At 42.0% G+C, this 27,731-nt stretch overlaps 1 protein-coding gene across 1 annotated transcript in view; it reads right to left on the bottom strand.

Annotated features, from left to right (window-relative positions):
• Positions 1-4,410: 4,410 nt before the first annotated feature.
• CACNA2D4 (calcium voltage-gated channel auxiliary subunit alpha2delta 4) overlaps positions 4,411-27,731 on the bottom strand; it is a 531,111-nt gene continuing 507,790 nt past the window's right edge. The window contains 3 exon segments of the mRNA XM_030214826.1: positions 4,411-5,265; positions 7,769-7,851; positions 15,514-15,626. Coding sequence (XP_030070686.1) covers positions 5,170-5,265; positions 7,769-7,851; positions 15,514-15,626 — 292 coding nt within the window. The 3' untranslated portion in view covers positions 4,411-5,169.

The raw sequence follows: 27,731 nt of genomic DNA, 5'->3' as shown, positions 1-27,731 counted from the left end.
GTTGTATAGCGTAGGAGAACAGTTATTAAGAGCTGCATATACTCCAGTATCATGTCATATAATATTTGAAAGACAAAAACACATAATAATCCTGGTTTTAATGGGCAACCAGTGCAGCTTGCATAATAATGGAGTGGCTCTATCAAAACACGATACCTTGAGGACAAGCCTAGCTACAGTATTTTGGGCTGTCTGTAGCCTTTTTAGGACACCCTCCTTACATCCAGCATAGCAGTTCGTAGTCATTAGTGGACATATAGATTAAGAAGGGGTTTGAGGATTTTATTGATCAGTTAAAATGGTGCTCCCTGCTGCTTGTTTTGAGCCAGAAACTAGCAGCACTCCATTTTATTTGGCTGGTGGGGCTCGGCATCCCTGCCAGCAAAGTTATGCCTAGCATGCTCACATTGGGGGGAAAGGAATGCATTTCCCCCCGTCCCTCCCATATTGCAAAGCTGGCTTCGCCCAGAGAGGGAGGCCATTGTTAAAAATGTACAAGCATACCACTGGGCACATCAAATGGGGGTGCCTAGATGACACACTTGTCCTTTGAGTGCTCTGTACCCCAGGAATCTATTGAGCTAATATTCAGCTGAGGCAGACAGCATTTAAAAAAAATACTAGCTGCGGCATCTGAAAGAAATCTTGATATTTGGCACTGGTATCTGGACAGTGGCTGGTGCTGAACTTCTAGAATCAGAGGTGACTGCCAATGCTATCGAGAGAGCACCAATACTCAGCTCACTATTCAGATAGCTAACTGAATACAGATAGCATCTGCTGTCCTAGCATCATCCAGATAGTTATCTGGTTAGCAGCTTGACTATTAGTGCTAATCAGATAACCCTGATGACCACCCTCGCTCGGCCCATGGGCCCCGTCTGCACTATCCAGATAGCACTGGGTCAGTCTGCAATAATTTTTAGATTATGTGGATAATGCCACTGAAAACCAAGGGTGGGCATCCTAGTCAGGGGCCCTTAGCAGATGCTGCTACCTGGATAAGTGTCTCTGAATAAGGGTGATAAGTGAATATGTTATGTAGTGCATGTGGAGGAGCATAATCGAACGGGGACGACCATCTCTAAGGGTGCCATGATGCCGCAAAGGGGCAGGGAAACCCATATTATCGAAACAAGGTGGTCATCCATCTTTCATTTTGATAATACAGTCGGGGATGCCCAAATCTCAACATTTAGGTTGACTTTAGAGATGGTTGACCTAAATGTCGAGATGGGCGAACTTAGAGATAGTTGTCCCTGGTTTAAACCCATAATGGAAACCAAGGACGCCCATCTCAAAAAACGACCAAATCCAAGTCATTTGGTCGTGGGAGGAGTCAGCATTTGTACTGCACTGGTCCCCTTCATGCCAGGACACCAACCGGGCACCCTAGGGGGCACTGCAGTGAACTTCACAAATTGCTCCCAGGTGCATAGCTCCATTACCTTCGGTGCTGAGCCCTCCAACCCCCCCCCCCCAAAACCCACTCCCCACAACTGTACACCACTACCATAGCCCTAAGGGGTGAAGGGGGGCACCTACATGTGGTACAGTGGGTTTCAGGTGGGTTTTGAAGGGCTCGCATTTACCAGCACAAGTGTAACAGGTAGGGGGGATGGGCCTGGGTCCGCCTGCCTGAAGTGCACTGCACCCACTAAAACTGCTCCAGGCACCTGCATACTGCTGCGATGGACCTGAGTATGACATTTGAGACTTGCATAGAGGCTGGCAAAAAAAGTTTTTAAAGTTGTTTTTTTTTTAGGGTGGTAGGGGGTTAGTGACCACTGGGGGAGTCAGGGGAGGTCATCCCTGATTCCCTCTGGTGGTCATCTGGTCAGTTTGGGCACTTTTTTGAGGCTTGGTTGTGAAAACAAAATGGACCAAGTCAGCCAAGTGCTCGTCAGGGACGCCCTTCTTTTTTCCATTATCGGCCGAGGATGCCCATCTCTTAATCACGCCCAAGTCCTGCCTTCGCTACGGTGCCGACACACCCATGTGAATTTTGGTCGTCCCCATGATGAAAAGCAGTTGGGGACGCCCAAAATCGGCTTTTGATTAAAACGATTTGGGCGACCCTGAGAGGACGCCCATCTCCCAATTTGTGTTGAAAAATGGGCGCCCTTCTCTTTCAATTATGCCCCTGATAGTACCTTGTAAAAACATAGGGGGTCCTTTTACTAAGCTGTGGGAAAAAGGGCCCTGTGGTAGTGGTGGGGACCTTTATCCCGCACACCAGGGCCCTTTTTACTGCAGCAGGTAAAATGCCCTAAAAAATGGCAACATGGTAAAATAACCCATTGAGGTGGTGGTAAGGGCTCTCATGGTAACTAGGCAGTGCGAGGCAAAGACCAATTACCACTGGGTTAGTGCCACACTACAGAAAAAAAAATCTGGAGCACCGGAACTACTGCTGACGGCCGCCTTGGGCTGGTGGTAGTTCCAGATTAGCGAGCGGTAAGCCCGCGTTGAGCTTACCGCTGCTTTGTAAAAGACCCCCCTCCCCACAGATTCTTTAAGGATTGTAATTTACTGATGCATCATCTGCATTAGTTTCCCAGAGTCCTTTCTGAAAAGAAAGCTGGATTTTGCAAAGCTTCTCTAAGTGGTCCTAAAACTGCCAGTGCATCTTTGTAAAAGAACCCTTTAGGGCTCAGCTACAAGGCATTTTGAACATATTAGATACACTTGTTGAAAAGATGTAATAACCATTTTATTTCTTTTCAGTTGTACCAAAAGAGAGTCTCACTTTTTATTTTCCAATCTTTGTTCTGTTACATTTTGGTTGGTAAAACAATTTTGCATTGCATCACTTCCCTTTGCCATCCCACTTCAAACTAATTACGCTGTGCATGCTGAAAACAATTTCAAATTGAAGTCTGTATGATCTGAACTCCAATGGTGGGGCACCCCAGGGAGAGTTCCCTAGAATTTTGAATCCTCTTTCACTGTTAGTAGGGATGTCCCTAAACATGCACATATCTAAAACATACAGGATGGGAAAAGATGCCTCTGGCTTGAAGTAAAATTGGAAACAAACTGTAGTACTTGTGCTGGAGTCTTCTGTAGAGGGGATACTCCTTACTCAGAGGCCCACTGATGCAGAATGGGAAAAAGAAACATCTGGCATGAAATAAAGTTGAAAACAAACTGTTGTACTCATGTTGGAGTCTACTATCACCAGGATACTCCTTACTCATAGCCCCTCTGATGCAGAGCAGAACTGCATAAGCTCACACCTCAAGGTTCTTGGTACTCTGCTTTTGGGAAAATATGATATAAGATACACTACTTTTCATCTCCTTGGATGTGGTTATCCTTGTAGTATTTTGGTCAAAATGACTTTAAGGAGCCAAGAGAAAGTGGGACTTTACAAAATTGCTGATTAGATTTTTTCTTTCTAAACCAGAGGTTGTTATGGCCAGTAGGAAACTCCTCGCATCAAAGCATGGTATCCATTTTTATCCATTTCTCATAGAGAAGCTTAATTTGTGGTGGTTATGTTGTATTCCTTAAAGCTCTTACTGCTTGAGAAGAAACAGTGTGTTTTAAACCTGTTAAATGTATTGGATATTTTCCTATCTTAAATATGTCTGAAGTGTACTTCTCCTGTTTGGTCAGCAGGTGGTGATGTAAACACAGAAGAACACTAGTCTTCACACACTCAAAATCACAAGGAACACAGTGAAGATGACACAAGAATATGGTCTTTAGACGATGTTTACGTTTTGGAGGTGACTCTTTACTGCCGATTCTGCACAACTTTGTTTTCTAAGCATCGGGTAGCATACCAACAGATACTTAAGACTGCAAAGACTCCTGAGGCAGGCCGGTTGGCCAAAACATGGCTGTGTTGAGTCTTTATGATCTGAACTTTTTGTGTCTTTTGAGCTACACAAAAAATTTGGACTTTTTTAAACATCGTCTAAAGATCATATTCTTGTGTCATCTTTGCTGTGCTCCTTTTGGCTAGCAGATGGTGCATGTTTATACTTAAAGTTGTTACAGAAGACTGATGTCTCTTTCTTTTAGTTGGCACACAGATAATAGGAAGTGCCTGTAGTGATGTAACCAGTTTTTACTTGAAACTTGAGTGTTCTGGGCTCTGATTGGCCTGGAGTTTGAAATTACACAGCAGATGCTGGCTGTTGTTTCAGTTTCAGCCCGGGAGGAGAGATCTCTTTGTTGAAGCTCTGTGAACAGATATATGCCCTGATCTCCCCAGGTACTTTCTAGGAAGTATGCAAGTGTTTAGTTAGTGTTATAATAGATCCGTATTTCAGTTACCTGCTATTGTTTGCCAACTGCATTGTTTGGCTCCAGTAACCTAGAAATCACTGGGGATAATTTGAAAGTGGGAGACTTGCCCAGAGGTGGTTGTGACTCAGTCGGTAGGAGGAAGGTGCTAGTGTAGAGCAGCTGCAGACAGACCTGAGCTGTGCTGAGGATAGACCCTTTAAGTGGCCTTGGGGTAACCCTATGCACGTGGCTAGCCATTTTGTGACACTGCTATATTGTTATTTCCCCAAGAAATTGTGCCTTGCAGAATGCGCAATGGTGAGCTATTTGCCGAGCAATTCTTTCCCCTATCGGTGTGAAGGCTGCTTAATCCAAATGACTGGTCTACTTGGAAATAAACTGGAGATACAACTTGCCCCATGTAGCGCACACAGATCTGCCCAGTCTGAGCCAGTGATGGATGCTGTGCTTCTCACTGCTCCACTTCTGGGAAATATCCAAGCTTTGAGCACACCAATGCCCAGGTTTATAGCTTAGTTAACCATGCTACGTCATCCACCTCTGGGTTCCAAGAATCATCTTCATGATGAAATATGTGCCAAAGCAGGTTTTTTTAAAAAATCAGTCTTTAACTTGAAATGATTTAGGGATGTGACTAGGATGAGAAATACATGGAAAAGAGAGACACAATAAAAAACATTAGAAAAATATTTAAAGAGGGAGGAAGTCAGAAGAGAGCAGAAAAACAAAACTGTGAACAAATAGGCCTTCATTTTTTGGCTAGTAATCTGAGGGCTAATCAAAGAGCAAACATGCTGAGGTGAAAGTGCTTCTTCGCAAACAAATCACTTTCCTGTTGAATCTGCTGGAAACATGGATTCAAGTACTGTTGAACTTTTTAATGCTTTCCAGTAAAGACCTCAGGCTCGGTCATCGCAAGAAAACAGCTGATGCTCCTACTGCCAGAATTAACAATGGTAAGGATGCAACTATTCCAGTCACTCCGCCACAGTCCTGTGCATTTTCCTAGGACAAAATATGAAAGGGAGGGAGAGGAGATAAAAGAACAACCAGTTATTAGTTTCTGAGCCTAACATAAAACTTTAACAATGGCTTAATTTTGATAAGAGGGAAGATTTGTCTAGAACAAGAAAGGCAACTGTCCGACTGTCCTATGGAGAACAAAGCCTGCTTGAGCCTTTGGTAGAACTGCTTACATCATTATATCTGTAGGAAGCATATGGGAATGATCACTTGGAAATGGCACTCTGTCACCATCTTGGGGCACTGGGGAATTTGATAAATGTCCCTGATGCACGACTGCTGTGGCTTACAAGGAAAGACTGTGGGCAGTAGAAACATTTTTCCCCAGCCCCCACAGCTGTATTCTTTCACTGGGATACAAGGTCAAACTCTTACTGCAGGAAGCCAAACTCTCCTGGGGGACCAATACTCCGACGTTAGAGTCAATAAGTGCTGGACTAGCACCGGTGTTAATCTACACAGAATGCGCAGAGGGCTTTGCTATTAAAGCGGGATATAAATCCAAGAAATAAAATAATAATAATAATAAACAATGTGTGTGCCAGAGATGACTGCAAATTGTATTTAAATGTAGGCAAATGTATGTTAATGACACCATTTGATATGCCTTCCCAATGCTCAGAGAACAGCACACAAACAAACCCTGCCCTTACCGTTGGCACCTAAAGCCCACTCAGAGCTGGCCTTGGGGGGTTTGAAGAAAGGATTTCTTACGATTTTCTGTTTAAAATCTTCCAGTTTTGATTTGCTTTGGAAGTGGAAGGAAGCCCATGATGCAAGCCTCTAAACACCGATACTAAAAAACGTGTGGGAGTCCGAGCAAACCCAAAAGTGAAAGCACACACTGGCGCCTGTTTTCTGCACTTAAATATAAGCTTTTCCAGTGGAAATTTTTTTTTTTAAATCTCACAGCACAGAATGGCACTGACATGTGCTTCATAAGAGCAGCGCTTAGCAGGAAACTCTTATGTGCATGCACCAGGCACCTTCCTTCCCACTTACTTTTGGTCTCACAGTGCACATATAATTTGAATACTATTAGCTTGAGCACTGGAGGGCTATTTTTCTGCACTGTTCCTGCAGTATGGGGACGGCACTATTCCTTATAGCGTCAGAGCTCTGAGCATTAGCTTCCTGGTGCACTATTACAAGGGTTCATATTTCCTGAAAGAGGGGCTGTACTCAAAGCAACAGCAGGTGCAAAGTAGAACAAAATCCTTTAGATTCCCATTTTTCATTTGGATTCCTGCTATCTTTCCAAGGACACATTAAAACCAATGTGTTCAGGAGTTCCTCCTCCATAATCATTCCTCCATCACTGAACTTTGCAAAAAAAAAAAAAAAACCTCTCTGTAGGTGTTACAGTGCTACATATAAAGCATGAATACAACATAGGCAAATGAAGAGTGAACATAGGGAAGGAGGGTTTTTAAAAAGTGGCCGTGGCCATAGTAAAATGTTACTGGTAAAACTACTTTGCTCCAGTCGCCCTATGCAAAAGGCAAGAAGGGTCTAGAGAGGTGTGTATTGAGCATCTGTCAGTGAGTGTCAGTGTAATTCCAGTGAGTCAGAGTATGGGCAATTCTATGTGTCAACATTTACATACCCATTGCACATGTAAATGTTTAGAATACTAGTATATACGTGTGTAGGTGTGTACTTATGCACTTATATGGCAGTATAGCATCAACCCCTGGTTTAGAACTATGTGAGGAAAACAGACAGCTGAAGGGGGACATGACTGATGTATACAAAATTCTGAGTGGTGTAGAACGGGTAAAAGTGAATCAATTTTTCATTTTTTCAAAAAGTACAAAGACCAGGGGACACTCAATGAAATTACATGAAAATACTTTTAAAACACATAGGAGGAAATATTTTTTCACTCAAAGAATAGTTAAGCTCTGGAACGCGGTAAAAAAGGTTTGGACAAGTTCCTGGAGGAAAAGTCCATAGTCTGTTTTCCCTGGGATTAGTGGCATGGAATGTTGCTACTATTTTGGGTTTCTGGCAAGTACTTGTGACCTGGATTGGCCACTGTTAGAAACAGGATACTGGGCTAGATGGACCATTGGTCTGACCCAGTATGGTTACTCTTTTGTTCTTATGTTATGCTCCTCTTGGATGAGACTGACTGTTCTTGGATGAGACTCTTCAGTATGGGGTTTAATGCCCTCCTACCTAATCTCATTGGTTATATATATATATTTTTTGTTACATTTGTACCCCGCACTTTCCCACTCATGGCAAGCTCAATGCGGCTTACATGGGGCAATGGAGGGTTAAGTGACTTGCCCAGAGTCACAAGGAGCTGCCTGTGCCTGAAGTGGGAATCGAACTCAGTTCCTCAGTTCCCCAGGACCAAAGTCCATCACCCTAAGCACTAGGCCACTCCTCCACTCTATGGTGATATAATGACCAGTGGTTAAAAATACAGATTAAATTTCCTATAAAAGATAATTTTCTCTGTCAGAGAGCTGCTCACCTCAGGGTGGAAGGCATGACAGGATTCTGGACGCCGGCGCAGTTTCTGGGAACGCATCCTTTCACACTTCACCGAGGCATTATCTGTACCACTGTCAAGGTCAGCAGCATCATTTACTGGAGGATCAGATCAAACATGGACAGAAAAAGTTGGACTAAGGAAGAACTTAAAGAGCTACCAGCAGGCAGAAGAAAGAGTCTGTTCAGAAACTGAACACATACACTTTGATCACTCACTAACTGGATACAGTAGATGTCACCCCAAAAATGAAGTTACTTACCTGCAATCGGAGTTTTATGTGGACAGCAGCCACATATAGGTGATGTCATCCAACGGCTCCTACTGGACCAAAATGTGCTCCAATAGCCCAGAAAGAACTTTTTTTTTCAAGCTTGCTCTGAGCATGTGAAGGGTTACTATATTTGTGGAGACAAAAAAAGAGGACACAAAATTCCCTTCCCCTCCTCACCTTGAGTGCACTGAAGAATCACAGTCTCTCCAACTTGGACTGGCTGTGCTGGAACTCCATGGTTACGGTGGTGTCGCTGGGGGGGGGGGGGGTGAGGGTGGTGCAGCAGTACAGATCAAGTGTATCAGAATCACTCTAACAGATGACAGCTCAGGCCTTTACGACTGCTTTGACCATACGTTTAATATGTCTCGGTAAATGATTCGGTGTAATCGTCGGTATTGTTAGTGCATCCCGAATCGCCCACATTACAATGGTAGTTACTCTTTTGTATTCCGTTTTCGTTAGCTGCTTGTAGAGGTGGTGTGTAATTTTTGAACGCAGTTCCAAAGAAGGCTGCCACACATGAAAAACGCGCTCAAACCTAACACCCCCTGGGGTTTGAAGACTGTTGACTTGCAGTTGAGCCACAGTTCTACTTGTTTCTCGGGGCAAAGGCTCACAGACCACTCTGATGAACATAAGAGGGGTTCTGGTTTTGTGCAGGAAGCTGTGACAATACAACTCCGCAGTGAAACTGAATTAGGGTGTTGCAGAGAGTTGGTGTGCAAAGGACACAGGTGTTGCTAGACTGGGTCAGACCATTTCAGTGGACCAGTGATTGATTTCAGTCATTAGGTAGAGTAAGCCCCTGGCATCACAGTTAAAGGAAACAAGTCTTATTTTATTTTTATTACATTTGTACCCCACACTTTCCCACTCATGGCAGGCTCAATGCGGTAGGCAATGGAGGGTTAAGTGACTTGCCCAGAGTCACAAGGAGCTGCCTGTGCCGGGAATCGAACTTAGTTCCTCAGTTCCCCAGGACCAAAGTCTACCACCCTAACCACTAGGCCACTCCTCCACTTATGTACAGCAGAGTGTGAGACACATTTTAAATCATCCCAAAGGCAAGAGATTTGGGCGAAGACCCATACAGAGAGGTGTGGTGGCTTTATCAAAACCTTCATCCTCCCTACTAACTGGAAACATATCATCCAGTATGTGTATACAGGAGGCCACCTGGTCCCCAAAGCTTTGGCATTAGCGACAGGAGCCTTGGTATTAGTGACTCCCATAACCCCTTTAGGGATAATGTAGTCTACACTCAACCTGCAGAGGGTGGAGCTTGGTGAGGGGTGAATGAGGGTGACCAACCAGTTTCCAATCCAGTTCTCTACTTTGGGTCCTAACTTCATTCCATTCAGCTTATTCATGAGCCTCCCGTGAGGAACTGCATCAAAGGCTTTGCTGAAATCCAAGTTGACTACATCTTGTGCGTGCCCATTATCCATCTCTCTGGTCACACAGTCAAAGAAATCAAGCAGATTTGTTTGGCAGGATTTTCCTTTGGTAAAACCATGCTGCCTCAGATCTTGAAAACCACTGGATTACAGAAAGTTCACCATCATTTCCTTCAGAAGCATCTCCATTAGTTTTCCATTCACCAAAGTGAGGCTTACCGGCCTGCAGTTTCCCACTTTTTCCCTGTCTCCACTTTTGTGAAGCAAGACCACATCTACTCATCTCCAATTCCATAAAATATCTCCCATCTCCAAGGATCTATTAAATAAATCCTTAAGAGGTCCTGCCAGGATTTCTCAAAGTTCCCTCAATATTCTGGGATGCATCCCATCTGGCCCAATAGCTTTGTCTACCTTCAGTTTTTCAAGTTGTTCATAAACACTTTCTTCCATAAACGGTGCAATATTCACTCCATTCCCATATATACCTTTAGCAGCCAACTGAAGTCCTTCTCTGGGATTTTCCACTGTGAACACAGAACAGAAGTATTTGTTTAGCACTTCTGCTTTCTCTTCATTGTTCTCCACCTAGTGACAGTTGGCAGCTTTCAGTCTTACAATGCCATTTCTAGCCTTCCTCCTTTTTCTAACATATCTGAAAAAGTCTCGTCACCTTTGTTAACATCTTTAGTCATTTTTTTCTTCCACCTGTGCTTTTGCTAACTGTATTTCCTTCTTTGCTTCTTTGAGGTTTACCCAGTAATCTTGTCTTTGTTTCTCTTGTTGTGTTCCTCTGTATTTCTTGAACACCGCCTCTTTTGCCTTTATTTTTTTTTCAGCCACTTGTTTGGAGAACCATATAGGTTTCCTTTCTCTTGCTTTTGTTTATTTTGCTTACATAAAGAGCTACTGCCATATTAAATAGCTCCTATCAGCTTGTCCCACTGCCCTTCTTTTTCTCTTATGTCTACCCATCCCAGTCAGCTCTTTCTTCTTTCTAACTATGTCCATTTTACTAAAGTCAGCATGTTTGAAATCAAGTACTTTGAATTTTGTGTATCTGCACTCTACTTTAGCTTTTATATCAAACCATACTGTGTGATAATCACTATTGCCTAGATGGGCACCCACCAGATATTAGAAATACTTTCTCCATTTGTGAGCACTAGAGCAACACTCCTTCCCTTGTGGGATCCATTACCATTTGTCTGAGCAGAACACTTCAGTAGACATCCATAATCTCTCTGCTTCTTTCTGATTGAACGGATGAGATATTCCAATCCACATCAGGCAAACTGAAATCTCCAAGCAACAGCACCTCCTCTTTCATATATCTTCAATCAGATTTTTGACCAACTTCTCTATTTGTGCTGGAGGTCTATAGACGACCCCCATATAGATACAGGTTCCATTTTCTCTTTCTGGGACAATCCACATCACTTCCATTTTCTCTTTCCGGGACCGTCCATATGGCTTCCTTTTTTCTTCAGGTTCTCTATATTTCAGCTGCTTTAATATTGTTTTCTCATAAAGTGCTACTCCTCCATCCCTTTGGTCTTTCCTATCCTTTCTAAAAAGATTATAGCTCAGTATTGTTTCGCCTCATTCATGGGAATCATTGAACCATGCCTCTGTGATAGCAACAATATTGAAGTCTGCCTCAAAACATCAGGGCTTGCAAACCTTGATCATTTTTACTTAGACTGTGAGCATCTGTGCTCATTGCTTTCCATTTGTCAATATTGGACAAGTTGTTTAGATGGTTTGTTAAATTAACTTTATAATCCGCCCCCCCCCCCCCCCACTGTCACACTTTTGCTGGGGGTGACTTCTTGAATGCCTCTGCTTCCTACTTTCACTCCCACTTAAGTGCCCAGAAACATACTTTTTGTGTTTCTCCCCAAGGATCCTTTTTCCTGCCACAGAAAGATGTAACCCATCGTTACAATATAGCCTATTGCTTTTACATATATTGTCCCATCCTCCTATGTTTCTAAAACCTTATTGTTGACATCAGGCCTTGAGCCACTTGTTGAATTTCTCTGTATTTTGTAGTCTTTCCTCTCCCTTTCCATAGGTAGGTAGTACTTTGTAAAAAGTTACAGTCTTAACAAAATACTTTAGCCTCTCTCCCAACCTCTGGAAAGCTCTCTGTGCTTCAAGCATGCTATTGTTAGCCAGATGATTTGTCCCCAGGCAGATTACAATATCAGTGTCAGAATCCTTACTCTCTTCTTTGATGATATTCAGTATTTGGCTGTAGTTCCTGCTAGCTCAGAAGCTTGGAAGGCATTTCACTTGGTTGGGACCCATGGACTGTGTTCCCGAGTTAATGCCTCTAATGTCTAGCAGCAAGAGTATTCTGTTTTGAGCTGATTTATCAGTGATTTTGGGGTGCTTTTTGGACTGAATTATCTCTTTGGTCACTGACTGTACCATAGCTATTAATTTCAGAGCACCATGATGCACCAATGCAGCAAAAGAATTAGAGACAATGAAAGGGACGGAGAATGCCTTTGTGCACTTACTAGTCTTTGCAAAATGTTAGCATTAAGTGGCAGGTTCAGATGTTTATACCAACCCTACAGCTGTTGTAAATGTTTGTGCCAATATTTGTCAAGTATATGCAGAAATTAGATTATTTTATAGTCTATCCCCCAAATTCTATAAATGGTGCCTTAAATTGACATGCTAATTTGTCTGCACTGTCAAATTGCATGTATAACTTAATTAACAAGCCAATCAGCGCTGATAATTGGTACTTAACCAATTGGTACTTAGCTCAGCCACCACAAGGCCCTACGGAAGACTGTGTAATCTACCTTCAGAGAATCAATTCTTGGACCTATTCCTGGACTGACTCGCTGAGGCTTCAGCTCGAGTCAGAGGAACTGCATAACTTAATTAACAAGCCAATCAGCGCTGATAATTGGTACTTAACCAATTAGCAGTGCAAATTGGCTTTAAATAGAATTTATGCACACAACTTATTCTATAACATGATTTGTGAAAATTCTAATGCGCACAGCTGAAAAGGGGGCGTGGCTATGGGCATGGAATGGGCGGATTGTGGTCATTTCATAATGCTATGCACACTATTATGGAATACAACCGATCTGCATCTAAGTGAAGTGCGGGTATTTAGGCCTGGTTCAGGGTGGCCTAAATAGCTACACCTAAATTTAAGTCGAACGGCGCATCTGCATATTCTATAAACTATGTCTAACTTTAGGCGTAGTTTGTAGAATCTCGCTAAGCACGTGGTTTTTCAGTGCTGATTTTTAAGGCGCCATTTATAGAATTTGGCTCTATATGCTTACTTGCCGGGTCTGCCAAACTCCATTTCTATTCATGCCCAATGGGAAAGTACATGTCATCACTTCAAAGCATCTACTTTTGCACCAGTTGGTATTTTATAAGTAATCAGTATGTGGCCATATCTGTGTGTAAATGACTAAAATACTACCAGTAGCGTAGCCAGACATAGTATTCTGGGTGGGCCTGAGCCCAAATTGGGTGGACATACAATTCCCCCCACATGCGCTTTCTGACCCTGCCCCTCATATAATCCTCCCCCTCCCTAAGCATGTGTGCTTTTTGCCCCTGCTCCGCACCTTCAACCCCAAAGAATAAAATAAATACCTGAGCTGGCGTGGGATCCCCAAGTCCTGCCAGCTGAAGATGTCCTCTGGCGGGCAGAACAAGTGATTTTCCTACCTGCTACAGCTGGTGGCACTTTCCACCCATTACCACCATGCTGGCCTCTCCCCTCCTGCACATGCTCGGTTTTCAGGCATATGCAAAAACAAGCATGTACATGAGGTGGGGTGGGTTGGCACTGTGGCAATGGGTGGAAAGCGCCATGCTGCCGCCAGCCAAAGCAGGTAGGAAAACCACTTGCTCTGGATGCTGAAGGAATTCTTCAGCTGGCAGGGCTTGAGGATCCCCGCCAGCCATAAGGGTGTTAAAATTTTCAGGTGGGCCTGAGCCAAGACTGGGTGGGCCCCTGAATACTACCAAAGTGGGTGTGTACTTTGCCACCTAAAGTACATGCCCCCATTATAGTGCTGTTTAATTTAGGCCTCCTAAACCGAGCTGGTGCTATCCGTTTAGTTTAGGCCTCCTATTGCTGTTACCTGGATAATTTTTTTGCCCTCCCTTGCTCTACCCCTTTTTTATATGAATAGCATTAGGCTGTTTAGCAATTTAAACAGCCTAATATTATCTGCTTTGAATATTGGCCCATATATTATTTTCCTTGTCTAGTAAGAATGAAGTGACTCTATTTCCTCAGGACATACTGGTTTTTCACCAGTCCTTGCATGCACCTAAAATTCTCATTTTTCTAGGAAAAGCAGAACTACAATTCCATCTAGGTGCAGGGGGACTAGGAATGGATCTGCTTATCCTGAACAACTGACAACTGCTACTCACTCTATCGATACTGAACCAGAGCTCCATCCCTTTTTCCCCCCATTGTAGAAGGAGATAATTTATTTATCACACAAGTTGTATTTTTGAAACGTCGTCAGTTATGTCGAATTTGTCATTTTTTTCATGCTCATCATTTTCCTACCTTGATATAGACTATCATATTATCTCATTTTGACTATTGTAATATTTTATATTTGTCTATTACTGTTAAACTTTGTTCAAAATTACAGATCTTGCAAAATACTGCAGCTAAACTGATATACCAAACTCTGGAACACACTACTGAAAGACCTCAAATTCTTAAACAATTACTTAACCTTCCAGAAACACCTGAAAGCTCACTTATTTAGAACATTTCCCACATAGCCAGACAACGTACTGGGTTACACTCTACAATCTCGGAAACGAACATAACCGAACTAGGTTAACCAAACTGAACAGACCTATAACATGATACTGCCTGTAACCCACTTGATTATTGTAATCCTCCTCAAACCAATATAACCTAGAACCCACTCACTTCTAGATAACTGTAAGCCACATTGAACCTACCAATAGGTGGGAAAATGTGGGGTACAAATGTAATAAATAATGAAGCATATTTTCAAAGCACTTAGACTTACAAAGTTCCATAGTAACCTACCTATGGAACTTTGTAAGTCTAAGGGCCCCTTTTACCAAGCTGCGGCAAAATGGGGCTGGCATCGGTGTGTGTTTTACACATCCGCCGAGGCCCCCTTTTACTGCAGCTGGTAAAAGGGAAGTCTCGCCTTCCTGCAGGAAATGGCCGTGCGGCAAGTAAAGCACTTGCCGCGCGGCCATTTCGGGGGGAGGGCCCTTACCGCCACCCATTGAGTAAGGGCTCCCGCATTAACCTGGCGGTAATTACCGCTGGGTACACTCTGGCGCAACAAAAATAAATACATTTTTGCAGCGCCGGAAATGACGGTGTGCTAGTGGTGGGAAGTACTGCTGGGCTGCTGCGGTAGCCTGGCAGTACTTCCTGTATAGCGAGCGGTACAGCTGCTTAGTAAAAGGAGCCCTAAGTACTTTGAAAATGAGCCCCAACTGAGACTGAAAAGTTTGGATAGTGCTTGTTCAGCTCCTACTTCCCATTGGCTCCCGTTCCAAACTCGTGTTTTGTTTAAATTGTCCTGTATGATATTTAAAATGTTTGATGGTTTTATTCCTGCTTATATTCTTGATTTTTTTTCTCATTTCTTACAGTTAACAGCTTTGTTAGAACTAGGGATCCATTTCGCTTGTTTCTACCTTCCTTCTTAGGCGTCAGATACAAGCGTCATCTTGAGGCTTCTTTTATTTATGAAGCTCCTCATTTTTGGTCATCTCTTCCATTAGAACTGTGCTGTTTGGGTTCTTATTACTCTTTTCACAAAAAGCTAAAAACTTTCTTGTTTAAGAAATGTATGGGTTAATTTTGTTATATCATTCTTTAATTGTTACTCACTTTGAACCACTTTTTGTGGGAGTTAGTGGGATACAAGAGCTGAATTACATTACATTATTGTAAGGGGGCCAGTAAAGTCATCTATGCAGTTTACAACCAGTGGTACCCAAGAAATCCCTTGAAACACTCAACTGATATCACCAAAGGATACATTTGACTTCTTTAGCTTCGAGCAGGGTAGGTGGGAAGAGGCTGCAGTCGCAGCTGGAGTCTGTTACCAGGAGAAGGAGGTTACTGTTGGTGATGTGCTGCACCACAAACATCCTGTGGAGAGAGGAGACAGCTACTGTAACTGGCTCATAATGGTAGCCATTATATATATATTCAATGATTAAGGCCTAAGAAAGATCCAGGACCTTGCCTGGGAGGTTTCAAAATTCTCAGGTGAAGACGATTCTCCAAATCAGGCAGAATGAAATTTTATTTGTATGCAATATCTTACAAAACAAATCTATGCAAACGACTTTTCAAGAATGTTAAACTGCTAACAAAATTCATCAAGGGACAGAAACCTGTTTTATTCTTTGTCGTCGTTATGTGATTTTTGTTGGATTATTTGTAGTAAATAATTAGCAGATTTTAGTACACACAGCTTCAGCTTTAGAAATGTTAATTTCTTTCTTCATCTCTCTCTCATTCACCCCTGAATAATTCACTGCTGAGTCACTTTAAAGTTGAAGTAACAAAACATCTGTTTACTCACAGTTTGTAGTTAGATTATAATCAGACAGGCTTATATATACATATTACTATACATTTGTATTATCAGCTCCTTCCATGTGCTTAGATGGTAATGGATGCTCACACCACCATAGATCCTCTCAGGTTAGGAGAGATCATGAGCTCCATGTGCTCCATGTGCTGCATGTGCTGCATCTAAACCCCCACAGGAAGTTGCATAGCTGTGTGACCTCTCTAAGTAATTCACATCAGAGGTCACAGAGTAATCACAGAGAAATAATAGGTGACAGGCAATGCATGTAAAATACAATACATTCCAACAAACCCCTTCTCATGCATAACTGTCATGCAATTATTTATTCATACAAAGTCCAAGCTTTATACGCAGATTCACAAAATGTTCTCTGGGTAACGGTTTGGTCATGATGTCAGCTGTCATCTCACTGGTGTGACAATAGTGTAGACTTATGACCCCTTCTTTCGCCAACTCTCGCACGTTGTGGTATTTCGTTGCGATGTGCTTGGTGCGTGACTGAACCTTGTCATTCTGTGACAGTCGGATGCAGCTCTGATTATCTTCCATTATCTGGATTGGTCTCTTTTCAGCTATTCCGAAATCCAGCAAAAGTTTTTCAATCCACATCAGTTCTCTGCACGCTTCCGATACGGCCACGTATTCAGCTTCTGTAGAAGACAAACTCACAATACTTTGTTTATGACTGGCCCATGAAATTTGTACATTTCCATACATAAACACATATCCACTTGTGGATTTATAATCAGAATGATCCCCTGCCCAATCTGAATCACAGTAACATATTAGTTTTGGATTACTATTGGCTGAAATCTTTAATTTACAATCAATGGTACCCTTTAAATACCTTACCATCCTTTTAACTGCAGTCCAATCTGATTTGGTAGGTGAGCTGACCCTTCTGCTCAAAATTCCTACTGCATTTGCTATATCAGCCCTGTATGTGGTAGTTAGATATAAAAGCTTACCTATGGCTGATCTATATTGGATGTTATCTGGTAAAGGTTCTCTTACTGTTTCATCCTTCAGAAAATCAGTGATCATGGGAGTGCTTACAACTTGGGCATCTTGCATACCTAAACTTTCAATAAGCTCATTTATTTTCTGCTTCTGGCTTAGAAGATAAGAACCATCATTTTGTTTCTCAATTTCTATACCAAGATAGTATGACACATTACCAAGTTCTTTTATCTCAACATTCTGGTTTAAACATTTTACAATGTCCTTGTACTCTTGCTCACTTTTGCTTGCAATGAGCAGATCATCAACAAAAGCTAAAATGTATGCATATTGTCCATTTGTGCACCTAGTGTACAAGCATTTATCTGCTTCACCTTGCTTAAATCCTAAATTTGTCAATATTTCATGCAATTTATCATTCCAACATTTTGCACTTTGCTTTAATCCATAAAGACCTTTGTTTAATTTACACACTAGCTGTCTTTGTTTTGTATTTATGAAACCTGTTGGCTGTTCCATGTACAAGTCTTCAGTTATATCTCCGTGAAGAAACGCTGTTTTCACATCAATGTGTTTGACTTGCATGCCTTTTGAGACTGCAATGCTCAGAAGTGTTCTGATTGTCGTGTGTTTCACTACAGGTGCAAACACTTCATCAAAATCTTCTCCACATTTTTGAAGATATCCCTTTGCGACTAATCTGGCTTTATACCTTTCCACTTTTCCTTGTGCATTCCTTTTTAACTTGAATACCCATTTGCATCCTATAGCTTTCTTGCCAGGAGGTAATTTTGTAAGAATCCAAGTATTATTTTTATCCAATGCATCAATTTCTTCTTGTGCAGCTTTATGCCATTCAGCAGCTTCTTCTGCTGGCATTTTCTCAATCTCATCCCATGTTAAGGGCTCTTGAGCTTCTGCTGACTTTGTTAGGTAAGACAGTCTTGGGGGTGGAACACCTTTGTTTTCCCTGGATGAGCGTCTGACAACAGGTTGGTCCGACCTTTCTGCATCCTCTATATCTGAGAGTCCTTCTCCAATTGATTCCCCTTCTCCAACTGTACTGTCTTCTTCAATGATCCTTTCTGTGTCTGCTTCCTCTGCCTGTTCCTCGTTAGATACAGGTGAGTTGCTTTCAGACATCTGCCTTGGTATGGCATTTATATACACTGGCATGTCTATTATGGTTCTAGTTTCATATTCTGGATGATAAGGCTCATCTGGGATAATCCAGCCTTTATCAACCCTTTTGTTTTCATCAAAATATGTAACATGTCTTATGCCAACAATACCAGTTTTCAGATTCAAAATTCTATATCCTTTGTGTCCTGGAGCATAGCCAACTAAAATGCCCCTTTCTGTTGTGGAATCCAGCTTATACCTTCTTTGCTTTGGTTCATGAGCATATGCTGTACTCCCAAATGTTCTTATGTGTGACAGGTTTGGCTTCCTACCATGCCATGTCTCATGTGGTGTGCGCTCAGCGCCTTTAGTTGGCATTCTGTTTTGTAGGTACACTGCTGTGAGAATGGCTTCCCCCCATAGTCTTTTAGGGAGATTGCTATCTGACAGCATACATCTGGTCATTTCCACAAGTGACCTAAATTTTCTCTCTGCAACAGAATTTTGCTCTGGTGTATAAGCTACTGTTGTGATATGCTGAATGCCTTCTTGTTCTAGAAATGTGCGCATGCTTTGTGAAGTGAACTCACCACCATTGTCGGTCTGAAGAACCTTTGGTTTTCTTTCAAATTTATTGCTCACCATGGCTACGTATTTCTTCAGCATGTCTGTGACTTGACTTTTTTCTTTCAGCAAATAGGCCACACAGTATCTAGAGAAATCATCCAAGAATATTAGCACAAATCTGTTATTTCCCAATGATGGGATATTAAACGGTCCACATAAGTCACTGTGTATTAAGTCCAGCACTTTATTACTCCTATTTCCTGTGTATGCAGGAAATGAGGGTCTCACACCTTTTTGAGTAACACAGTCTATGCATTTCTCCATTTTACCAGTATCTGCACTTATTTGAATGCCTGTGGCAAGTTGCTTACTGTGAAGATCCTGGATCACCTTAGAATCACGATGTCCCAGGCGGCGATGCCAGATTTCCAGACTACATTTACCATCATTCTTCCTTACTTGCACCATATGTGAGGCTTCACCTGAAATGCTCAGTTTATAAACATCATTATGCATAAAAGCTTCAGCATACACTTCATCATTTTTAGAGATTGTGCACTTACTGTTTTCAAAATGAATCACAAATCCCTTCTTATCTAATGTAGATACACTAAGCATATTGCAAACTGCTTGGGGAATATACAAGACATCACTTACAGGAATTTCTTTAACTTCATTAGACACTTTGCATTTTAAGAATCCAATACCTTTTGCTTGGATCTTAGCAGTCCCTGCGTTTGCAGTTTTAAGAATACCTTCCTCTGGACACATTTCCTGAAAGAAATTCTTACAATTGGTTAAATGGCATGTGCTCCCTGAATCCAAAATCCAAGTACTTTCATTTGAATTATTATTTACCATAGTCAAAGATTTTCTGCCATTAGAAAGCCCTTGTGTTTATCTTTGTCCTTCATACATTTCCTGGTTTGAAAATTCTTTAGTTCCATTGGCTTAGGTGAGCTAGAGGGAGTGTTTTGTGTTTCCTTACACCATTTAGATACATGTCCCTCCTTTCCACATGAGTAGCAAATCAGCTTGCCCTTGGGTGGAGTTTTCCCATAGCTCCGCCTTCCTCTGTTCTTTGCCAAGAAATTTGTTTCATTTCTCTCTGACTTGCTTTGAGAACACATCTCCTCAGAATCATTTATTATGCATTCCTGCCTTAGTTTTGATGTTGCCTGTTCAAAAGATTGCCCTTCAATGGCCTCATTTACAGACCTAAAAACATCAAACTTCTTTGATAGTGAGGTAAAAAGAAATGCTCTTTTCAATGCATCACACATGGGAATTCCAGAAAGTTCTAGCTTTTGAAATGAAGACATAAGATGCATAATGTGATCATTACATTTACTTTTATCCCTTAATTTGGTTTCATTCAACTCTGCCAACCAAATTGGTTGCTGCTTTGCATATGTAGTTGCATACATAGTTCTCAGTTTATATAAAATGTCCTTTGGTGTATCTTTTCCCTCCACTAATATGGCTTGTTTCTCTGAGAGAGCTTCCAAAAGCATGCACTTCACATAATAGTTTGCATTGTCCCATTCAGCCATATTTTCATCTGTTCTGTCTTGGTCTAAGCATATATCTAATCTTTTTGCTCGAAGGAAACATATGAATCTTAATTCCCATTGCTGATAATTAAACTCAGTTAATTTAGGCACCTTGAGAGAATAGAACAATGGTGAATTTCTTCCCTCAGCCATTTTCTTAGCCTTCTGTCTGCTGTGTGGGGGAAGAGAGAGACAGACTGAATCTTTCCTTTAAAACTTAAGAGAAAAATGTGGCCCTTTTTTTTTTCTGCCTGGTAATATTTCTCTTCTTTTTCAATTCCTGAGCCTGGGCCCATAACCCTTTTGTTGGATTATTTGTAGTAAATAATTAGCAGATTTTAGTACACACAGCTTCAGCTTTAGAAATGTTAATTTCTTTCTTCATCTCTCTCTCATTCACCCCTGAATAATTCACTGCTGAGTCACTTTAAAGTTGAAGTAACAAAACATCTGTTTACTCACAGTTTGTAGTTAGATTATAATCAGACAGGCTTATATATACATATTACTATACATTTGTATTATCAGCTCCTTCCATGTGCTTAGATGGTAATGGATGCTCACACCACCATAGATCCTCTCAGGTTAGGAGAGATCATGAGCTCCATGTGCTCCATGTGCTGCATGTGCTGCATCTAAACCCCCACAGGAAGTTGCATAGCTGTGTGACCTCTCTAAGTAATTCACATCAGAGGTCACAGAGTAATCACAGAGAAATAATAGGTGACAGGCAATGCATGTAAAATACAATACATTCCAACAATTTTCAAATTAGAAACAAAATATCCTGAAAAGCTACAAGTTATTGTGTTATCCTAATGGGAAACTATTAATGACCAGCCCCTTGACCCCACTGGGGGATACAACCATGACCAACGCAATCATCTCCTTGCTCTCTTTCTATCTATCTAACTAGGATAACATGCCATATTCTGTGAACCTAAATTGGCTGATGGAAAGCAGAAAAAAAATTCATAAACATCTGAAGACCATAAAAAGAGGGAGAATGACACACAGCAACAAACAACAACAACAACAACAACAACAGAAAAGAAAATTATTAACAAGAATTGGGCAGAAATTGTGAAACTAATGAGAGACGGGGGGGGGGGGGGGGGGGGGGGGACTAAATGCAGCAGAAAGAAGAAACTTGAGTGTGGCAGGAGGAAAGGGTCAGAGAGCAGAGAGGATTTCCAACATGCTATCAAAACTCACAATGAGGTATGTGAGGTGCACTTCTGAAATCCTAAAATTCAAACAGTAGCTCTGTGCTAGTGAATGTACTTCCATCTTGAAGTGTGAATACCTTTCTTAGAAAAGATATGATCAGTTGGAAGACTGTGGACTGTGTATTGATCAAGCTGAAGCAGAGGTGTGAGTAGCAGAAGTTGGAGAGGGTGATGAAAACCAGCTGCCGTGTCAGATTTTTGATGGCAGTCACCACACTTCTTCTGCACCAGCTTATCTTATCAGCTTTGCTGCCTCCTTCCTGCCAACTCTGGTTGGGGATCCAGCTGTAATTAAATTACTTTGAAGGCTTTGGATCTGCCGCTGAGCTTGGATACCTTCATGTGACAGGGACATCAGCTCAAAGACATTTCTCTGCCCTTCTGCCTCTTGTTATCTTTTACAGAGTGTTTGGTCAACAGGAATAGCGTGTTTGGTCAACAGGAATAGCGTGAGACACAATCCCTCCTTGGCCAGCATACAATTTATACTATGACTATTCCATGCACACTAATAGTTATCTTGCCAATCACTGTAAAACACAGTACCATACAACCTTGTAAATGTAATTGAATCAATGTAATCTCTAACAATTTTAAATGTAAGCCACATTGAATCAAAACTCGTTTTTGGATAATTGTGGGATACAAGTATGAATAAATAAAAATAAATAAAATACAACTAGTGATTCAGTATCCACAGCAAAGAGAAATCTGAAGATGTTCCCTTCTCCCAACACCTGCTCCCAGTGGGATCTGTGTGTTCAGTGTATGTAGTAAAAAGGGGATCCAGCAGGTCATGTACATGCCAGTCCAGGTATGACCCTCCCTCTCAGTTCAAACCATTCTAAATGTATTGCATTAGTCAAACTTGATCCTTTTTTTTTCCAAAACTTCTAAATGAGATGTGCATAGATGCATATAAAACTTCCTTAGTTGCATAATTGTGGAATAAAATGAAATAAAATACAATAGAGGCATTTCTATGTAACTCTTTGATCCGTTAGCCAGAGTTCTCTTATTTATGCCTTTTTCTGTCTCCATTTTTCAATCTAGTTTCCCAAGGGGAGATGGCCTCTCCTGAAACGGTTCTGCCTGAGTCTCAAGTGGTAGTCTCACAGCAGCTAGATGTCAGACTGTCAAATAAGGGAAAGTATCTGGCCAATGGTATTGTATCTGCCTTTCCACAAGATTAAATTGGAAAAGAAAATAGTCTTTTATACAACAGCTTTAAAACACAAAACAAACAATGGATGGATAAAGCACTTGAATAAATCTAGCATGCGATCCAAGCGCAAATTGCAATTCAAATGTAGCAGCTAACAAATCTGACAGCAGTCTCAGCGTATCAACTTTTTATTCTCATGGACGCATATTTGGCAGGAGGGCATAAACATAGGTGGAATGTGAGCCGGGGGCAAGCTTTCATGCTTAACTTACACAATACGTGTGTACCTCTGGCATGAACATTTACACTTGCTCTATGGCTGTCATAAGTGCTCAAGCCTAAGGACATAGATGTGTATTGTATACAGCCAGTTAAGTTAGTATTCTATACAGGAAAGCAGCTACCTAACTATAGATGCACTGCTACAGAACTGCCCACATAGTCAGCACCACTGACTGAACATACAGTATTGTACTGACAGTGACGGCCCTACCATTAGGCCACCTGAAACGGCACTCTTTAGGGAGCAGCATATCCCACCACACCAGCTGCAGTCTGGACCCCATCCTTCTTCAATCCCACTCCCCGAGCCTACCTTTGTTTATTTAAAGGCGGCGGCGGCAGCAGTGATTCCCACTGGCTGCCTTGCTGCTGGCACCAGCCTCTTCTGTCTACTGTGGCCCACCTCTGACATAACTTCCTGTTCCCTCAGAGGTGGGCCACAGTAGAGACAAGAGGCTGGTGCTGGCAGCAGGGCAACCTATGGCAATTGCTGCTGTTTTTTTTTTACAAAACAAAGGTAGGCATGGGGAGGGGGTTGAAGAAGGAAAGGGGGAGATACTAGACCATAGCCAGGGGGGGGGCACCATCTCAGCTCTGGCCTCAGGTGGCAGATTGCCTTGAGCTGCCCCTGGACACTGAATATATGCATTAGTTTAAACACTGGTGCTGTCATTTAAATTAATGCAGTCACCACTTCTGCTGAGAATTAGGCTGGATTTTTAAACCAATGCTCAGGATCAAAGACTTTGCCAGTGTTGGTAGAGCTGAAAAATTGGAACAGAAAATTAGATTATAATAAAACTGTTTCCAGGCCGCGGCGTTGAGGTGCTAGCAGGCTACACTCGTTAGCTCTCGGAAGGAATCCTCTAACCGAGATGCCAAAGCGACGTGGCCGTTCTGCCTCCAATGCCCCGCAACGGCAGACTTTTACTTCTCAAGATATCTGACCGTTCCTTCAGACCGCGTCTACTTCATCTATATTGGTATTAACTATGTCAGATGGAAGCACGCTGACTCGTGCCGGAGAGAATGGAGGCCCGGAAGCGTCTCTTGGGCTAGAGCTGTCACTTAGCCCCGACACAAGGAAACCACCCCCACAACCAACGAGTTGCAGCACACCAACGGAGACATCTCTAAACCTGCTTTCCAAGAATGGTGCAGGTGAACAGAGACGGGAGGGGTCAGATCAGACCGTTGGTGAGCTGAAGGCCCAGATGGGAACATCGATAACACCTGCTACATCTAAGATGGAGGAAGCTGCAAGACTGAATTTGGAGACAAAATCGGAGAAAGAGGTACTACCCGCACAATTTTCCTTTGATATTAGTAAGCCACCTGAAGTGACTCTAGACTCTCTCTGGACATTAATAGTGAGTTTAGGGAAATCACTTTCCCCACAGATACAAAAATTGAATCAGGACATGTTGATTCTTGAACAGAACACAAAAGGTTTGGACCTTAAAGAAGAAAACTTAGAACAATCAGATATAAAAATGGCACTGGAGGTTAAAAAACTGCAAACTCAACAGGAGTCTATGATAAAGGATCTGGTTTAGATTGTAAGCTCTTTGAGCAGGGACTGTCTTTCTTCTATGTTTGTGCAGCGCTGCGTATGCCTTGTAGCGCTATAGAAATGCTAAATAGTAGTAGTAGTAGTAGTAGTGGTTTCCTTGAGAAGAAAAACGGAAGCTCTTGAGAACTCTGTTAGGAGTAATAACCTTCGTTTTTTAAATTTTCCTAAACAACTTACCAAATCTCCCAGAGAGATGCTAAAGAAATACCTAATAGAGATATTTGAAGTGAAGGAAGAGGTTATTCCTCCCTTCTCTCAGGTATATTACCTGCCACCGTTTGATCAAGATAACCAGAAAAAATAAAAAGAAGATTTGAACATTTCTGAACTACTTGAGTCATCAGATAATGATCCTGTTATTCCAACAACATTAATAGCGACGGTTGCATTGGCTCCAGATAAGTCTTGGTTAATGACAATCCAGCTTATAATCGAAAAAGAAAAACGCCTATATTTTGACCCAAATTGGGAGATGGGCGTTTTTCTCGCAAAGGCGTCCAAATCGGTATAATCGAAAGCTGATTTTGGGCGTTTCCAACTGCACTCCGTCGTGGAAACGAATAAAGTTGACGGGGGTGTGTCGGAGGCGGAACTGGGGCGTGGTTATCAGCCAAGGAGAGATGGGCGTCTTTAGCTGATAATCGAAAAAAAGGCGTTTTTACCGCGATTTTGGGTCACTTTTTTTGGACCCTTTTTTTTCACGAACAAGTCCCAAAAAAGTGCTCCAACTGCCCAGATGACCACTGGAGGGAATCGGGGACGACCTCCCTGGACTCCCCCAGTGGTCACTAACCCCCTCCCACCAAAAAACCCCCCACTTTACAAACTTTTTTCCAGCCTCTATGCCAGCCTCAAATGCCGTACCCACCTCCATGACAGCAGAATGTGTTCGATCCTGTCACAGCCTTTCCCTGGGTCAGATGTGGCTCTCGGGTGCAGTACAGGGTCACATCAGCATTGCATTGTGGTGGGTGTAGGGTGTTGGGCTCCGTGATTTCATTAGCTTGTGTTACAGTCTCACGATGTTGGTAGTTGGTAGGCTCTTCTCCCATGGTGCTTTTCCCCCTGCCTACTGGGTCAGAGTGTGCCCTGTTGTGTTTCCTGTTGTAGTCCATGCAGTAGTGGCCATTTTTGTAAGCCAGTTTTAGTTCCCTTTCCTGTGTTAGCCACGTTAGAGAACTTAGTTCTTCCCTTGAATGTGGCTGAAAGAGGGCATTGTACAGCATTCTGCCAGCTCTGACCTACTGCTAATCTCAGTACCAGGGAGACTCATTGCCAGTGGGGCACAACCTCTGATCTGCAGTTAACTGTGAGTAAAGGCAGTTATTCCAATAAAGGACGTTTTCGGAGAGATTAGTCTTCAGGTGTCAACTGGTGTGCCAATGCTATATAACAGCAACCAGTCCTAGAGGCCTGCGTGTATGCAGGTCCCTGGAGCACTTTTAGTGGGTACTGCAGTGCACTTCAGCCAGGTGACCCCAGGCCCATCCCCCCCCCACCTGTAACACTTGTGCTGGTAAATGGGAGGCCTCCAAACCCCACTGTACCCACATGTAGGTGCCCCCTTCACCCCTAAGAGCTATGGTACTGTTGTACATTTGTGGGTAGTGGGTTTTGGGGGAGGGGGTTGGGAGCTCAGCACCCGTGGTAAGGGAGCTATGCATGTGGGAGCTTTTTCTGAAGTCCACCGCACTGACCTAGGGTGCCCAGTTGGTGTCCTGGCATATCAGGGGGGGCCAGTGTACTAGGAATCCTGGCCCTTCCCACGACCAAATGGCTTGGATTAGGACGTTTTTGAGCTGGGCGTTTTTAGTTTCCATTATCGCTAAAAAAAACAAACGCCCAGCTCAAAAACGTCCATTTTTTTGAAAATTCGGTTCGGCCCGCCCCTTCACGGACCCGTTCTCGGAGATAAATGCCCATGGAGATAGGCGTTTCCGTTCGATTATGCCCCTCAATGTATTTTAAAAATAAGGACAAATTGTTTCTTGGTCAAAAAATACAAATATTTCCTGACGTCTCTAGGGATACGCAAAAGAGACGTAAACAATTTCTTTTGATGAAGCCTGGGGTCCTTCAGCTGAGAGCAATTTTCTTTCTTAGATTTCCATGTAAATGTGTGGTGAAATACCAATCATTTAAATATTTTTTTTTTTGACCCAGCTCAGTTAACTGTATTCTTAGCATCTAGGCAAAGTAATGAGGGTTAAAAGTGTCATCTTTCCTGTTATATAGATTAATATAATACCGAACAGTGTATCCTGCAAACCCCTCAAACCAATACCTTTAAATTTGTTGTTTGAACAGAATTCCATTTTTCTTAACATCTTGAAACATATATTGTGGACTTGAGCGAGGATTTATATTTTGTTTCTTTATTCCTTTAATTTCCTTAAAAGTATAATGGAAAATGTATCGCTTTTCAAACAAGTTATGCTTGATTATAATTGTATAATTGCTATAAATAAATAATTTAAAAAAATAATAATAAAACTGTTTCCTCCTGAAAATATCCCGGCTGAAATTTTTTGGATTTTGATCCTGTGCTCATACAATTGGCCCATCTCTAAAACAAAGAGGAACAGCACAGGGGAAAGAATAAGATATTATGTGGTGTGTGTATCAACTAATGATGAGTCAGGATTCCTAGCTTCAGTGGAACTTTTTTTTAAATACAATTTTAATACTATTTACATATTAGTTTAAACGTTAGCTAATTTTAAGATGCCCTAGTGTTGTTGTAATAGATGAAGTGATTCACTCTCCACAAGACCCCTGAGAACATTAGAAGTCTGCCATGAAATTCAGTACCAAAATCTTTAATGCCAGCTGGGGTTCTCTGTGCCACTCTTAATATGCATTTGATGATCTGCAGACATCCTACAGTTTTCATTCCCTGGCTAGGCAGATTTTTTTGCCAGACTTTGGATGCTCTTCAGCAAACTGTCTGTGAACACTCAAGTTTCTTTTTCATTCTTCTACTGATTTCCTGTATGTTTGATGTTGAAATTAAATTAAATGTGAATTAACATGAATAGCTCTATTCTACTCTACTTCACAGTTCAAGATGAATCACAAATCATAACTGTATAAACAATACAGTACAAGTCTTGATTATCCAACCTTCGCTAATCCCACCATCCGGCATATCCGACAGACCCTCCAGTGATGTCATTGCATTTATTTCTATTAAAAATCTTTGT

The sequence above is a fragment of the Microcaecilia unicolor genome, chromosome 9, assembly GCF_901765095.1.
Source record: "Microcaecilia unicolor chromosome 9, aMicUni1.1, whole genome shotgun sequence".
NCBI lineage: Eukaryota > Metazoa > Chordata > Amphibia > Gymnophiona > Siphonopidae > Microcaecilia > Microcaecilia unicolor.
Note: the sequence above shows the minus strand (reverse complement) of the source record. Positions and strands in the feature narration are given on the sequence as shown.